The sequence below is a fragment of the Lethenteron reissneri genome, chromosome 3 (assembly GCF_015708825.2).
Source record: "Lethenteron reissneri isolate LAM-NWPU_2019-01 chromosome 3, ASM1570882v1, whole genome shotgun sequence".
NCBI lineage: Eukaryota > Metazoa > Chordata > Hyperoartia > Petromyzontiformes > Petromyzontidae > Lethenteron > Lethenteron reissneri.
The window spans coordinates 10,198,685-10,216,472 of NC_083781.1; the positions used below are offsets into that span (position 1 = coordinate 10,198,685).

The 17,788-nt window shown below is 55.0% G+C and overlaps 1 protein-coding gene across 2 annotated transcripts in view; it reads right to left on the minus strand.

Moving 5' to 3' along the window:
- Nucleotides 1-17,788, minus strand: part of LOC133346223 (platelet-derived growth factor subunit A-like) — a 47,282-nt gene that overhangs the window by 17,282 nt on the left and 12,212 nt on the right. For both annotated transcript variants that reach the window (XM_061557765.1, XM_061557771.1), the window contains exon 2: nucleotides 11,958-12,054. In XM_061557765.1, coding sequence (XP_061413749.1) covers nucleotides 11,958-12,054 — 97 coding nt within the window. The remainder of the gene's footprint in view (nucleotides 1-11,957; nucleotides 12,055-17,788) is intronic.

A 17,788-nucleotide genomic window follows, 5' to 3' on the forward strand; every position in this document is an offset into this window, starting at 1 on the left:
CCGCACGAGCTTAGTCCGGCACTGGGGGGGGGGGGGGTGTGGGTACCCCCCCACCCGCCATCCCTCCCCGGCCCCCTTGAGACCCCGATAATTGGCATCGATCGTATTGATCATGATTAGAGAAAATACATGGAGTGTTGTTTTGTAGGAATGTATAAATGTCGGGCCCTCATTTATAATCTTAACATTTCAGGAGCGCCCCCACCTCTACCCCCCCTACCCCCCCCCCCTCTCCTTGGCAAGTTTTGAGTTCAGTGCAGCAGAGTCGGTCGCTCCACGTTGCAGTCCTGGTCAGACGCGGACCTTCCCATCAGACTAGACAAAGATGCCCCGCGTAGCCTTAACAGACTGCTGGGGCAAGTGCTGCTAGCGAGTGGCGCCTCTGATGGCCGAAACGTCACACGAGGTGGGAGGGGGGGGTATGATGAGAGCTTCCAGTATAACGCCCGGCCGCCTTTGTCTCCCCAGGCCGAGTAGACCTAGGGGAGGACCAGCACCGGTTCAGATCAATCGTCAGTGGGTGTTGGTGGCCGCGAGCGGGAATCGAACTCTGATCGCCGGGTTCGTAGCGCGGCGCGCTCACCGCTAATCGCTGCGCCACCGCTCCGCGCTCACCGCTACGCTGCCGCTAATCGCTGCGCCACCGCTCCGCACGCACGCACAGACACACACACACGGGTTTTTTTCAGAGCATAGCACCCCACCCCCCCCGGAACGGAATGCGGCGATGTCGTTGGCAGCTACGCGTGAAAGCGACGCGAAAATTTCCATTAAAGAATAAAATAAAGAATCGGCGAGCGAATGCAAGTGAAGCGTTACATAACGGGTGAAGTGTCCCGCTCCGCGACCGATCATCGTGTAACGTAACCAACCCCCCCTCGCCCCACCACCTCGGGGCCCAGGGCTGACATCCGACCCCCAACGCAAATATTCATCTCCCCGTCGTCCCAGTCAAAGATGGGATCATTCCGAGTCTAACCTAGGGCCCAGTGACATTACAGGGAGGGAGGGAGATGATGGGAGGGGAGGGGGGAGAGAGGGCCTCTTGCCTGAAAAGCATTCGGGGCAGCTTCATCAGCGCCGGGTTCGAGACAGATTTGGCCCCTGCTGATGAAACCCTACGCGCCGAAATCGCCCCAGTACCGTCGTTAAACACGCTCACTCGCACGGGAGGAGGGGGGGGGGTCCGTTGCCATGCGGCTGATGGGATGTGTTAAATCCTACTTTTATTGCACTATTTTGATTTTTTGTTGAATTTTTTTAAAGCGTTACATTTAGCAATTTGTCGAGACAATTACGAAACGTCGCGACTCAACAACGCCCTCCTCCTCCTGAACAACGCTCTTACGACTCAGTGAGGCTGTTGCCGTTATCGTTGTTATTGTTATTAATGCACGTGGACCTTCACCGCGGGCTCAAGGCCACGGATATGAAGAAGATGATGATGGTGGCGATGGTGGCGGCGGCGGCGTTGAATATTCTAGGCATCTCTGTGCATCCTGCTCGGAAAGCGGCCGAGTCAGTCGGTGGAAGGCGGTCATAATCCATACATTCCAAAACTACCGCTCCGTTTTGTTTCAGTTCCAAAGGTCGTATTTGTTAAGTATGTACTGTAGCTTACAAAGACAAAGATCCCCTCCCCCCCCACCTCCACCGTATAGCCTTCGCAGTCTGTTGGGGCAAGTGCTGTTAACGAGCGCCTGTGAGGGCCTGGCACGGCACACGAGGGGATGGTTCGCCCCAACAGTCTGTCACGGCTCTAACGGGGGGGGGGGGGGGGGGGGGGTCTTTGCCTTCGATGTAGCCCGCGTGATGTCGGGTTCCTAATCCACGAGACGGATTCTCGGGAGAGTCCAGGTTATGAATCCCGGTTCCTGGCAGTGACGAGTTTCGAGCGGCAGGGCGCCGTTGCAGAAGTTCGCGTGGTTCGAAACCCAGCGGCCGCCCCGGTTAATACCCTTCCACGGTATCTTGGCCAGCGTGTAAGAGGAGGCGACCGGAATTGGAAGAGTAGGCCAAAACAGTAGAGTGTGGGATGGGCAGAGCGGGGAGGGGTACTCCCCACCTCTTCCAAGACGTCTGGCCAGCGTGGAAGAGTAGGCCAAACATCTCTCACTCTTTTTTCGATTTAAAGCTTTCGTGACTGCAGGGATTCATCTTCTTGGTTTTTTCGGTAAAGTCACGTAGAATGGAAATAATAAAAATAAAACATAATAAAATAAATAATTATGCAACATAATAAAATAACTATTTTTTGCTTTACTTTGATTATTTTATTATTTCCATTCTACGTGACTTTACCGAAAGAACCAAGCAGATTAATCTCTCACTCTTTCTCTAGAGCTTCCTCCTCCTCCTCTAAGTGGGCATCCCCTTCTACCAGCAGTGGGGCGAGCCAAGCGACTGCAGGGCTGCGCCCTTGTGCCACCGCTATCGATGGCACGGAACCATGCGTGCCACCCCCCGTGGAAGAGCGGCGGTGATGCGGTCAGCGCTACGCCGCGCTACGAAGCCGGCGAACTCGGGAGTTCGATTCCCACTCAAGGCCGACAAAACGGTGACGGATTATCTCCGAGACGGTCCTGGGCCTCCTCCCCTAGGTCGGCTCAGCCTCAAATGAGTGCCCGGCGCGGTGCTGTGGTAAACATCGCCACTGGGGGAGACAAAGGCGGCCGGGCGTGGTGTTGGCCCCCCCCCCCCCCCCCTCCTCGTGTGCCGTGCCGACCCTTCATAGGTGCTGCTACTCGCTCGCAGCACTTGCCCCAACGCTCTGTTGAAGGCTATGCGGGGGATCTTTGCCTTCGCGTATGATCACCAGCCGAAACGTTTTGTTTTTATTTTATTTTCTAGAAATGCTTTTCAAAACTCGACGCTAGCGGAGGGCGAGAGATCGTGCGAATCGTTGGACTTTGATGAAAATAAAACTGCGGGGTTTTTTTTGCCCACGCACGCAAGCACCACCCCCCATATTCCACAAAATCTCTACGAGATAAAGGCAAAGGCCCCCCCCCCTCCCCTCACCACCACCATCATTATAATCGTCACCAACATCATCGTCACCGCCATCATCATTGTTGTTACGACCATCATCATCGTTATCACCATCGTCACCGCCATGGTCGTCGTTGTCATCACTATCATCATTATCATCATCACCATCATCATCATCGTCACCATCGTCACCATCATCGTCGTCGTCGCCACCATCATCATCATCACCGCCATCATCATCGTCACCATCGTCACCACCATCATCATCGTCATCATCGTCGTCACCATCGTCGTCGTCGTCACCGCCACCATCATCATCGTCACCATCACCACCATCGCCATCATCGTCATCGTCCAATGGGATCGCGGCTGTATGAGAATGTCTCGTTTGTCACCGATTTGGGGGGGGGGGGGGCTTATCGATGTAGACACTCGGCCAAATCGGTCAAACGAATCCTCAGAGGCAAACAACCCCACGACTTGCTACCGATGACACCGCCACATGCGCGCTTTGAGGCATTGCGCGAGTTTGCGCCGTAGAAAACCGAGCTATTATATTATTTTATTTGTATTTTTTCGTGTGTGTGTGTGATTGGGGGAATCCCTCGATCTGTAGGAGTCATCATCAGCAGCATCATCAGCAGCAGCGGATGACTTTTCTTCGTTGCTGGAGTTAACCATCATCCGCGCCTCCGATTAGCACGGTTGGCTACTGTACGGTGCGTACGAAGTTCACCGTACACGTCCAGACATAATACATACACACGAAGGCGGTGGTCGCTTAGACAATGTGGCCACTGCCATTGTTAGAGCCGAGCTGGAAATATGGGCTCTGTCTCTCCGTCTCGGTCTCTCCGTCTATGTCTCTCTGTCTCTCAGTCTCTGTCTCTGTCTCTCTGTCTCTCCGTCTCTGTCTCTCAGTCTCTGTCTCTCAGTCTCTGTCTCTCAGTCTCTGTCTCTGTCTCTCTGTCTCTCCGTCTCTGTCTCTCAGTCTCTGTCTCTCAGTCTCTGTCTCTCAGTCTCTGTCTCTCTGTCTCTCCGTCTCTGTCTCCCCGTCTCTGTCTCTCCGTCTCTGTGTCTCTCCGTCTGTCTGTCTTAGTCTCTCTGCGCGCCGCGCGCCCCACGAATCCATTCACTGGGCCGTGGCGTTTTTGTAAACTTCGCTCGGGGGTGGTGGTGGGCGGGGGGGTTGGGTGGTGGTTTGGTGCGGTACAAGCGGCCCATTGTGGTGGGCAAGCCCGCCGCCACTGCCCCCGTTGTTGTTGCTGCTGCTCCTTTGCCGGTTTGTTCGCACAGCGGCAGCAGCAGCAGCAGCGGGGACAGATCGCCTCGCTCGTCTTCCTCGCATCGTCCAGATAACCCAATCTCAGTTTCCATCTGGCACCGCACCAGCCCAAACAAACAAAGAGCACCCCCGTCCCCACCCACCCAACCACCCACCCAAAATAAGACAACGATTTATCCATCCTAACACGTAGCAGGCGTTCGCGACCAATATCATCCATAAGAGGTTTATTTTGTTTGGGTTAGATCGCGTAAAAATGTAAATGTGTCGTTAAACCCGCCACCACCCGACACAGCCAACTAGTAAGGGTCGTCACGTTTAACGACGCGTTTATATATTTACGCGGCTGAACCCAAAACATTAAACCCCCCTCTAATATGAATTATCCATCCTCTCTAAATCTTGAGAATAAGTTTTCCCATTTTTTCTGGCAACAAAACAGGTGCTACGATGTTAAAACACCAAACTGAAACCTTTCACAAGGAATCATGTCTGCGTTCACCACAATACTTGTGGTCAGAATGCAATCCAACAAAAAAACACTCTGATCATATATGCATTGTCTTTGAAACTGATTGGTCCACACCAGAGACAGCTTTCTTTTGACCCTAGTCCGCCTTTTGGCCTCCTCTCTAAATCTTCCCACCGGCCGAGGTGAAACTCCGTTCTTTAGAACTGATGTGGGTGTGTGGGTGTGTGTGGATGTGTGTGTGTGGATGTGTGTGTGTGGGTGTGTGTGGGTGTGTGTGGATGTGTGTGGATGTGTGTTCGTGTGTGCGTGCGTGCGTGCGGGTGGGTGTGTGTGCGTGGTTGTGTGTGTTGGTTTGTTGTCCTTCCCAGCCAGCACCTTCGATTATCACGTTTGGCGACGTACGGTGCAAAAGAAGTTTCGACTCACGCACGACACCCATTACGGCCTCCATGGACTGTTGGGGCACGCAAGCAAACCAGCCCGGCCGCCTTTGTCTCTCCCCCCATATGCCGACGGGTGTACACCCACTTAAGCACCTGCTCTCCGACGAAAATCGGCAACGGGCCGAGTGAAAGATTCCCAGCCTAGGCGAGCGTCGGTGGAGATGATCTGAACCCGTCCTCCTGGGTCTCCGCCAGGTCGACTCAGCCTCAAATGAATACCTGGTGGGCTGCGTTTCCATCGCCACGAGGGAGACAAAGGCGGCCGGGCGCCCACCCCCTCGTGTGCCGTTGCCAGCCCTCACAAGTACTGCTAGCTAACGGCACTTGCCCCAACACTGTTAGAGGCTATGGACGTGAGTGTCCACCGAGTGTGTGTGTGGGGGGTGTGGGGGTGTGGGGGGTGTGGGGGGTGTGGGGGGTGGGGGGGGGCTCCGTGTTGATATGAACATTGCACTGGAGGCAGCGCCGCGTGGTAGTATAGCGCCCGCCGAACAATCGGGCACCTTGTGAACTCAAACAGCAAGGGTGCGAGCGGGGGGGGGGGGGGGTGGATGGGGAGCAGTGCGATAAGGTGCCACGATGACGAGGTGACACCGCGCGTGAAATGGCAGAGCGATAACGCGGGAGGGGGAGGAGGGAGTGGGGGGGGGGGTCAGGCGGACGACGATGACACCTGTGGCGTCACGCGTCAAATACTAAAGGGTGCCCTTGTCGCAGTGCGAGTGATGTTCGCGAGTGTGCGCCCTTGCGAAGGCTCCGAGTTGGTTGGGTCGGCCAGCGCCACGCCCGGCCGCCTTTGTCTCTCTCCAGTGACGATGTTTGCACACCGCACCGGGTACTGTTCAGTTGTCAGTTGAGGCCGAGTCGACCTAGCGGAGGGCCCAGGACCGGTTTCAGATCATCGTCAGTGGCGTTGTGAGCGGGGATCGCAACTCGGCGCGGCGGGTTCGTGACGCAGCGCGCCGGACTGCTGCACAACCGCTCCCTACACAAATAACAAAACTACTACAATGTGTTTTTTGTTTGACCAGGCAAGGCCCACTGAGCTGTATGAAGCTCTTCTTCAGAAGCGGCCTGGCCACAAGTGATGGCCCAACGAAGTGGCTTATCACGTGGAAATGTACAGCAGCCAAATCGTCGAAACGCGCGATGTCGATTCTGAATGTGGAGGGGAAAAAACCCCGGAGAAGACATCCACGTGGCCACGGGGAGAGAGAGAGAGACGCAAACTTGAAATATACAGTGGATTAACCACAGCTGATGACGGTGGCAGTGATGGCTTGGGTAGGCATTCATCCAGCAGTGGATTGACCACGGCTGCTGATCGTACGCGCGGGCGAGAAACAATTCCACGGAGGTGTGGTGCGAGGGGAGCTCAACCCGCTTGCGGCGAGGGTGGCGGGGAGCGGTGGCGCAGCAGTCGGCGCTGCGCTGCGCTACGAAGCCGGCAAAACCCGGGATTCGAACCCCGCTCAAGGCCGACACCCGGCGACGATTATCTGAAACCGGTCCCGGGCCTCCCCTAGGTCCACTGGGCCTCAAATGAGTCCCCTGGCCACCAGGGAGACAAAGGCGGCCGGGCGCGGCGTCGGCCACCCACCCCCTCGTGTGCCACAGTGCCGGCCCTTCACAGGCACGCCACGTGGCATCGTACCACGTTGACGCTGACGATGACACAAAGTGGCGTTCTTGCGTCCGACTCGGAGGAACCCGCGTCTCACACACACACAGAGAGAGGAGGGGGAGGGAGGGTGGGGGAGGTTGGGGTCTTTGCCTCTAGACATCGGGCAGTAAACCATCAGCGCCGGTCTGAACGAGTCACAGCGTTCTGCTTTGTGCAGAAGCCAACGCGAGTGAGTCCGACTCTGCTGATGAGACACTGGATGTTGAAATCGGGCCAGAGTTTGACTTGTAACCGAACCAGTGCTGTAGAAATGATGCACTCGCATGAGGCCGAACCCGGCTTATGGGATGTGTAAAAAGAAAAATAAGCGATTTTTTTTGTCACGTGGCTTCTACTGCTGCTGCCTTCCATCCCGTCTGTGGTGGCTCCTCCTGACGCCTCTGAGTCGACCTCTCTCTCTCCCTCCGAGTCGTCCTCTCTCGCTCTCTCCGAGTCGTCCCCGCTCTCTCCCTCTACGCTGTCTCCTCTCTCTCGAGTTGTCCCCTCTGTCTCTAAGCTGTCCCCTCTCTCGTCCGCTCGGCGCGACGATTCCTCAAGGGGCAGAGCAGTTGATAATTTCGAAGGTGGCATCTGTCGTTTGCGATGGGGCCTCGGCTAACGCCGCTACGGGCGGGTCGGTGTCCTCGCCTGATCATCCCCCTGTGGTCTGCCATCGTCTGCGCGCGTGGTTTGGGTTGAGCACGGCCTCCGTCCGAGCACGCCGAATCATCCGGCCGAGCGCACGGCCCTTCGGAATCGTCAGAATGTTTCATTCGGACTGGAGGAATCCGATGAGCTGTGAAGCTTCTCTCCTTCACGGTAAACGTTCCCACTGCGTCTCCGGGTCTTCATGTCGCACCGCAGCAGGACATCTGCAGCCGGACTCGCTGTGTAGTGTCAACGACGGCAACGGTAGGCAAAGACAAAGGCGCAGCCCCGCAGCTGCTCGTTCGCGACCACCGTTGACGGAAGGGGCCTCGACCCGAGCTCTAGGATGGTGGGGTGGGGGGGGTTGTGGCCGATTCTTCTGTGCTGACTCGTGCGTCCTGGCACGGGGCCGGCAGTGTTCCCCGCACTCTACCCCACCCGCACCACGCGGCCCGTGCGATCGCTCCGCCGCGTCGACCACTCACGCCGCCGGTCGAAGGTTCAAGAGACCGGCGACGGGTTCGACGAACGATCCGACAACGGCCTCTCACTTCCGAGACGGGCTTCGCGAAAAAGTCCGGCGGAGGCTCCGAACGGCGCGCCGGTGGTCCGGGAGGGCGTCGTCAGAAAGTCACAACGACGAACAGTTACGAAAACAAAATCACGATAGGAGCGCGAAGTATAGGGAAAGATAAGAAAATTATTAAAACTAAATTTTTTAAAAAAATGTCATCTTACCTGGTAGAGCCCACTGAGCTATTGGCTTGGCCACAAATGATAGCTAAACTAAGTGGCTCATCATCATGTGGACATTCATAGCGTAATGTGTGAAGGCGGGGGGTGCGGGGGAATGTAAGGGGATGCCACACACAGAAACTCTACCGGCCAGAGAGCATAAGCCTGTGCCCCAGTTCTCTGTTTCCGTGTGCGTGGGAACAACACTCGATCTCCACTTGTATATAATAATCAGAAACCGGACTTTGCCTTCAATCGCACCGATGCTTGCATGCTGAGCACGGGGCCCATGGGGCCTTAACGTGAAGCAGGGCCAGCCACAATCAGCACCACCGAAGTTTCGAAACGGCAATATTGCGGGGGTCAACACTCGGTGCATCCACTGTCGTCGCATGCGGAGAACGCGAAGCGACGGATGGAAGCACCCAAACTCTCCGCACTTTCTTCCCGGGCCTGTCCCTCCCCAACGGAATATTAAAGTGTCGTGTTTTTATTTCATTTTACACATCCCATCAGCGACATGGCCTTGTGGGAGCGCGTCGTCGTTCCGGCAGCAGGAGTGGCAGCAGAATGAAAAGGTTTCTGGCTCAACCATCGAACAAAGAATGGTCACCGCAAAGCGCGCTTTAAACGCACTTCTGCGGCCGTCTGGAACGCTCTTCCTGCCGATGTTAGCAAGCCGCTGGAGCTAAGCGCTTTTAAATCTAGGTTGACAAACTCTTTCCTTTAGAAATGCTTCTCGTGTTTCGTTTGTCGTCCTTCCCCCGCGCCTCCGATTGGCGCGGTCGGATACATGCGGCGCGAAGGAAGTTCAACACGCACGCGTCAGCATTCAACGCGGCACATTCGTCAGCATTGGGCTCAACGCAGGGAAACCGTGGTCCGGTTTTGACACGTGCAACAAAAAAAAAACACCCCAGCGTCTCATGAGCAGAGTCGGTGGTGCTTTTGCTGCTCAAAAAGTCCGTGAGAGTTTGGCACAAAGCAACAAAAAAAAACACAGACACACAGGAGGGACCCAAACAGGGCCACCCCCTGTCCCTCTACCCCCACCCCCTCCTGAAAGGCGGGCGAGAATAAGAGAGGTGGCGAGAGACGCGGCCATGTGATTCAGGACCAGTTCCCTTGTGTTTGCTTCCGCGGGGCGCGTGAAGTGGAACGCGCGGGTTAAAGTCCAACGCGTCCCTTTCGCTCTCCCTCTCTCGCTCTCCCTCCCTCGCTCTCCCTCTCTCGCTCTCCCTCCCTCGCTCTCCCTCTCTCGCTCTCCCTCCCTCGCTCTCCCTCCCTCGCTCTCCCTCCCTCGCTCTCCCTCTCTCGCTCTCCCTCTCTCGCTCTCCCTCTCTCGCTCTCCCTCCCTCGCTCTCCCTCTCTCGCTCTCCCTCCCTCGCTCTCCCTCCCTCGCTCTCCCTCCCTCGCTCTCCATCTCTCGCTCTTTCTCTCTCTCTCACTCTCCCTCTCTCGCTCTCTCTCTCTCTCTCCATCTCTCGCTCTCTCTCTCGCTCTCTCTCGCTCTTTCTCTCCCTTCTTCTCGCTCTCTCGCCAATGTTGACGGACGTTCGTTTTTGTTTTGAAGAGGCGAGCGAGCGAGCGAGGCAGGAGAGCCGTGAGCTCCACCTCGCCGTGAGCTCAAGAGCTTGGGAGAGGGGAGAGTATGATGGGGGGGGAGGGTGTTTTGTTTGTCCACACGGCGAGCGTCAAGCAATCAATTCAACGTTCATTTGTTACGTGGAAAGTCCCAAGTAGCCAGCTACCCAGCTAGTTCGCGGGGGGGGGGGGTGCGGGGTGGAGATCCGTGGTTCCATCGGCGCGGAAAACGATCGGCGCAGATCTGCGTCGTGCTCGCTTCCCTCCATCTCGCCCCCCCCCACACAATCCACCCAACTATGCACCCCCCTCCCCGCCACTACACACACACGGCTGCCCCATTCTCCCCATTGAAGACGCCAAGGTCAAGGTCAAGAGGTCGTCGCGGCAAATCCTGTCGACGTGACCACAACCGGCACCGGTCGCGTTCTCCCCGCGGAAGCGGCTGCCTGGCGGGTCCCCAACGCAGAACAGTCGGTCGCGCGCGACCCAATCGCCTTCACACGTGAACGCCTCCGCAACCTGGGCCTGCGAGCAGCTTGCGCCAACCGGTTGCCCACCGACGGTCCGCTCCGGCGTCGACCCGCCAACCGGACCCCCGTCGCGGCGTCACGTGGTGCGTGCCCACGTCCGCCGCCGTCCGCGTGTCCTCACCGCGCGGGTCTACGGCTCTCTGTGCGAGTTCGCGGACCCTTGTCGCGAGCCGTCGTCGGCGCCCGCGCCTGTTGATCGCCGACTCGCTACGCTCGGTGAAAGGCGGCTTCAACGCGGGCGGCGGATGTAACCGGGAATGCGAACCCAGTCCCATCGGCGTCTCTGACCTCTGATGCCACTCGGCCGGAAAAAAAAAAGTTCTGTTGAATCCGAAGTAATAAACGCGCGTGGCAGTTGTAGACTTAGCGCTGGGGAATTTTTATCGTGGAGGAGTGAAACCCTCCCCCCCCCCCCCCAGTGTCTATCTGTCTGTCACACTGCGTGTCTCATTGTGTCTCTCTCTCGCCCTCTGTCTCCTTCCCTCCGCTTGGCAGTAACTCTCTCCGAGTCCTCTTCTCTGTCTGTCTACGGCTCGAACAAAAGCCCCCCACCCCCCACCTCCCACAACCCCCCACCCACCTCTCTCTCGTTCTTCATTTAATCACCCAGCACCACACTGGCCATGCCCGGGACCAGCTATGCCTGTGCACTGGTTCAAGAAATCAAATGAGCACCATTCCACCTCGCACTGCTTCCTGTCCAACTCCCCTCCAAACTCCTTATTCATAGCCCGGTGCCTGGGTCTCTCCCCGCAGCCCGCGCACCCACGTTACAGTTTCACCGCCTGCACACTGCAAATGTGTCTACGAGCCCAGCGCTGCCGCACGCTCAAAGGCCTGCCCTGCCCCAAGCCCTCCCCCATGCCCTGCCCTGCCCTGCTCCGTGCTGTACCTCAAGTCATGCATTGCCCTGACCCAGGCCCTGCCCTGCCCCAAGCCCTGCCCCAAGCCCTGCCCCAATCCCTGCCCCAAGCCCTCCCCCCATGCCCTGCCCTGCTCCCAAGGGACAACTTTACGCGACTCTTGCAGACTCATCCCTACCCCGCCATCCCCCACCGCCCCCGTCATGCGCACTCTGGGCGAGGTGGCGAAGCGCCTTGAGAGATAAACGCGCGTGAGTGTGTACGCGCGCGCACCCAACACGCACTCGGCACGGCGCGAGTGCCACTGATACACAAACACAGCTGCTGTCAAGTCCCTCTAGACGCACGTGAGCTCACTTGCCACTCTCGCGCGGTGACGTTATCCGTTCTCGCGACGATGATGGATGGTAATGATAATGACGGCGGTGGTGGCGGTTGTTGTGGTGGTGGTGTAGCGCGGTTAGCTGCGCTGCGGCTACGAACCCAGCGACCCGAGATCCACTCCCGACATCATATCTGGGTCCCTCCCCCCACCTAACCACCATCCAGGTTGACTCAGCCTTAAATGAGTACCTAGTGTGGTGGGTAGTAAACACGAGTACCGGGAAGGCAAAGTCGGCCGGGCACCACCTCAGTCGGTGGTGCTGCCTCCGAGCAGAACTTTCCCCAACAGTCTGTTGAGGCTACGCGGGGGATCTGTGTCTTTGTGTTGTGTAAGAGTAACCAAGACTGAGCTTTACCTACGGAGTCAAACGGCAACAGGAACGGCAGGTCGCTGATGCTGTGGATTTCAGCCCGCGACAGGACGTCCAGCACGGCCTGCGGCATCTCTGGCTCCTGCAGACACAAAGTCACCATCATCAACATCATCATTAATATCATTATCACCATCATCATTAATATCATTATCATCAACATAATCATTAATATCATTATCATGAACATTGTCATTAATATCATTATCATCATCATCATTAATATCATCATCAACATCATCATTAATATCATTATCATGAACATTGTCATTAATATCATCATCAACATCATCATTAATATCATTATCATGAACATCATCATTAATATCATCATCAACATCATCATTAATATCATTATCATGAACATTGTCATTAATATCATCATCAACATCATCATTAATATCATTATCATGAACATTGTCATTAATATCATCATCAACATCATCATTAATATCATTATCATGAACATTGTCATTAATATCATCATCAACATAATCATTAATATCATTATCATCATCATAAACATCAACATCGTCATTCAGATCATCATCGTCATGAATATCATCAGCAAAATCGTCGGTAATATCATCATCAATGTTATTACTATCTTAATTAATATCACGATGGGAAGTAATTTTATCTTCATTAATATTGTTGTCACCATTGTGATTGTCATTAATATCAACGTTATCACCATTAACATCATCTACATCACCAAAGGCAAAAATCCCCCGTATAGCTTGAACAGACTTTGGGGTCAAGTGCTGTTAGCGAGTAGCACCTATGAGGGCCGACACGGCACACGAGGGGGTGGGTGGACGGCACCACGCCTGGCCGCCTTTGTCTCCCTAGTGGCGATGTTGTTTACCCACAGCACCAGGTACTCATTTGAGTCCGAGTCGACCGAGGGGAGGCCCAGGACCCATTCAGATAATCGTCACCGATGAGCGGAAATCTTCACCACCACCATCATCATCATCGACATCATCATGCCCACCCAGCGGAATCAATGGGTGCAACCGAAAACCCAACCAGTCGATCGGCAGATTTTGTGTGGGAACTTCCCACCTCTTTCCAGACAAAACCTAGCCGGTGTGAAAGATCCATGGAAGAGATTTTTCGGGTTAAATCGCGTAAATATAAATGTGTCGTTAAACCCGCCACCACCCGACACGGTCAATTAGTAAGGTTTGTCACGTCAACAAAACGTACCAGCTAGTTACTAGTACAGCACACCCAGTGTGTTGGAGAGTAAACCCACAACGTTTGCAATTCGATTAACCGCGACGCTTCACCCCTAATTACAACCAGCGTCATCAGGCGGCAGCCAGAGTTGTGGAGAAATCCTCCTCCTGATTCGGTCTTAAATAGAGGGGAGGGATTCATGTGATGCCGTCACTACGCGAGCCAATATTTGGCGCGCGAACCGCCAGTGTGAAAGAGTTGGCCAGGAAACTCCCCCTTTGATGGGGCTCTGGAAGGCTCCGTTCCGGCAGCGGCGCGCATATTGCAGGGGCTGCGCCTTTACTGCTATTGCCGGGGGCACGGGAACTGCGGACACGCAGGCATCGCGCAGAATAGCAGCGGTAACAAGGCCGGCGGCGATCTGTCAAGAATGACGCAACTCTCACTCAGGGTCACTCCACCGCGACCAATCTGCCTGCCTTGCCCTCTCATCATCGCCACTCGGAGCGGCTCGCGGACTCAACAGCGACAGCCCCCCCCCATCCCATTCCACCACAGCCCCCCCCTCCCCCACCACCGCTCACTCCCAGGGTGCCGAAACGACGGACGCATCCGCGTCGAAATCATTTCAGTGGCGAGGAATCGGGCGGCGTCATCGGCGTCTCTCCGTGCGCGCGTGTTGACCTCTAGCTCCTCGCCCCGTGACCTCTCAGATGTTGAGACCTCGCGACTCGCATCCACCCATCCTCTCCCAGCCTCAACATCGCCCGCCGTACCCCCCCCCCCCCCCACACTCCACCACACCTAACCCTAAACTAGCCCCCCACCACCATCCCAGCCACACATGAGCCGTGACCTTTACGAGCATCACAAAACGCGTGGTAAAGACGGGCGGTGAAGGGGGGTAGCCCCCCATAACGGCGGGGGGCTGTCACTGCCGCCGGAGGCAACTCCACTGGGCAAATCCTGGGGTGGGTGGGTGGGGCGCGAGAGACTTTCGCAGACTCGTCCCCACTGAACAGGCCGACTAAGCGACGGTAGGAACTTCCTCCTCTTGTGCACGGCGGCAATTGGTTCGCCAAAGCGATTCGGTCGCTAAGCGAGTACAGAAAGTACACGTTAGAGGCTGCTAGAGTCGAAAGTTACCCCCTTTGTCAAACCACAAAACGTATTTTATAACATTTTAAACAACGGATACTAATACGTAAAGACACTAACAACATGATAAACGTATGATATTAAAAGAAAGGTGGTTAAGCAGTGCATTCATTGATATTCAACGCACCTGGAACAGCCCCTCGTTAACAGGGTAATGGTCGGTAAGCGAACACATGGAAATCTATGGATGCACTACACTACTGTACACTACATTATAAACTACTATACACTACACTGCTATATACTACTATACACTAAATTATACACTACTATACACAACATCACTATACACTGCAATAACATACACTACACTACACACTACTATACACTACATTATACACTACTAAACACTACACTACTGTAAACTACATTATACACTACACTAAACACTATTGTGCACTACTGTACACTACATTATACACTGCTATACACTACACTATGCACTACTAAACACGACACTACTATACACTACACTACTATACACTACACTACTAAACACTACACTACTAAACACTACACTATGCACTACTAAACACTACACGACTATACATTACACATTGGGCTCTACGTCGCTCATAGGGGCGGTCGTTAAGAGGGGTTCTACTCTGTAGACATTTAGATTGTTGTACCGGTTAAGGCCCACTGAGCCATGTAGCTCTCTTTCAGAAGCTACATCACCAATGACAGCTCAACGAAGGCACTTACTGTCACGTGGACATTTAGAGCAGCCAAACACTCTAAACGCGCGACGTTGTTGATTCTAAATGTGGAGGGAAAAACCGGAGGACCAGAAGAAAAATCCACGCCACCACGGGGAGGGTGGGGGGCGAGACACGCAAACTCAAATATACAGCAGGTGTCAGGGTCGGGTTCAAGACCACGAGCCCCTCAACGCCAGGCGAGGTTGTAAACATCTCGCCAACGTGACGCCCAGATGTCTGTACAGGGGTGAGGGTACCCACACTTTACCTCGCCGCACCCGAGCTGCCGATCGAGTTCACAAGGAGACCTCAAACACTCGCGTCGTTCGTCGCGAACGGGAAAACGTATGCGGCAGTGGGCCCGACGTTCTGGGCAATGGGCCTTCTTCACAGCTGTACGGGCTTGACTCGGTTGGTGGTGATGCGGTGATGATGTGGTGATGATGTAGTGATGTTGGTGATGATAATGTGATGTTGGTGATGATGATGTTGGTGATGATGATGATGTTGGTGATGATGATGATGATGATGTTGGTGATGATGATGTGATGATGTTGGTGGTGATGATGATGGTGATGATGATGATGATGTTGGTGATGATGATGATGTTGGTGATGATGATGTTGGTGATGATGATGATGATGTTGGTGATGATGACAATGATGTTGGTGATGTTGGTGATGATGATGATGTGGGTGATGATGATGTTGGTGATGATGATGATGATGATGTTGGTGATGATGATGATGTGGGTGATGATGATGATGTTGTTGGTGATGATGATGATGTTGTTGGTGATGATGATGATGTTGGTGATGATGATGATGTTGGTGATGATGATGATGTTGGTGATGATGATGATGGTGATGTTGGTGATGATGATGATGGTGATGTTGGTGATGATGATGTTGGTGATGATATGATGTTGGTGATGATGATGATGTTGGTGATGATGATGTTGATGGTGATGTTGATGTGGTGACGCTCCCTGTCAGCCGGACACTGCCTCGTCTCCCCACCCCAGCCGCTACGACGCAGCACAAACCCAGTCTCGACAAAACTCCACGATTCATTACCTCGTAAACCACGCCAAGGTTTTATTGCGGCCATATTTTACTCATTCACCGAGAACCAAAACATATTCTTAAAAATTACATCACGTGTCCTCCCCCCCTCCTCCCCTCCCCCCGTCGTGTTGCGATCGCAAGGGGCTCGTTCGCGAGCAACTTGACTTGTTGCAGCAAACAGGAACCCGTGACAAAAGGGGCGATGATCAGCGACGCAACAACAAAAAAAGCCGGTAAACATGCCCCGTTGGCGTCAACGTTGGGGGCAACGTTTTGGGCACCTTTTGGTCAACGTTGGGTCAACTTTGGGTCAACGCTGGGTCAACATTGGGGCAACTTTGGGTCAACATTGGGGCAACTTTGGGTCAACGCTGGGTCAACATTGGGGCAACTTTGGGTCAACGTTGGGGAAACTTTGGGGCAACTTTGGGGCAACTTTGGGTCAACGTTGGGTCAACGTTGGGGCAACGTTGGGGCAACGTTGGGGCAACTTTGGGTCAACGCTGGGTCAACGTTGGGGCAACGTTGGGGCAACTTTGGGGCAACTTTGGGTCAACTTTGGGTCAACGTTGGGTCAACGTTGGGGCAACGTTGGGGCAACTTTGGGGCAACTTTGGGTCAACGCTGGGTCAACATTGGGGCAACTTTGGGTCAACATTGGGGCAACTTTGGGGCAACTTTGGGGCAACTTTGGGTCAACGTTGGGTCAACGTTGGGGCAACGTTGGGGCAACTTTGGGGCAACTTTGGGTCAACGTTGGGTCAACGTTGGGTCAACGTTGGGTCAACAGTGGGGCAACGCTGGGTCAACAGTGGGGCAACGTTGGGTCAACAGTGGGGCAACGCTGGGTCAACGCTGGGTCAACGCTGGGTCAACGCTGGGGTAACCTTGGGTCAATGTTGGGGTAACCTTGGGTCAACGTTGGGTCAACGGTGGGGCAACGTTGGGTCAACGTTGGGGCAACGTTGGGCCTCACGCTGGGTCAACGTTGGTGCAACTTTTGGTCAACGTTGCCCAAACGTTGGGTCAACGTTGGGGCAACGTTGGGCTCACGTTGGGGAAACGTTGGGCCCAACGTTTCCCAGCCGGCCGTCTCGGCTGATCGTGCCGACAACGAACGAGTGAAGAACGGCGAGGCACGCTTGCCATGGGGAATTACTTCCCCGCCCCCCCCCCCCCCCCCCAGGGATTTATTGTACGGTGAAGAGAGACTTAAGGCGGTGAGAAGTGTGGGGGGGAGGGTGTAAGGTGCAAGGCTGTAATTGCGGACTTTCTTGGAAGGCGACATCACGGAGGTCTGTTTTTTTTTTGTTCACGAAGACTGTGAAACGTAAATTCTAAGAATGCAGGGGATGGCCAATTGATTCTGGGATCGTGTTCACAGATTGAGGCGGGTGGGGGGGGGCAGTAGAGGGGTGGAGGGGCGAGGGATCGGAGGGGGGGCAGGAGAGGAGCGGGGGTGGATGGGCGAGGGATCGGGGGGGGGGCAGGAGAGGGGTGGGGGTGGAGGGGCCAGGGAGCGGGGGGGGGGGGCAGGAGAGGGGTGGGGGTGGAGGGGCGAGGGATCGGGGGGGGGGGGTGCGAGGGGGGAAGAGAGGGGGGGGCGACGGCTCTTACCGTGAAGTCCTCACATTGATCATCCGTGAGCGTTCGGCTCGCGAATTAACAAACGGGGACGTGTACATTGACAAACTCCCTGGGTTCG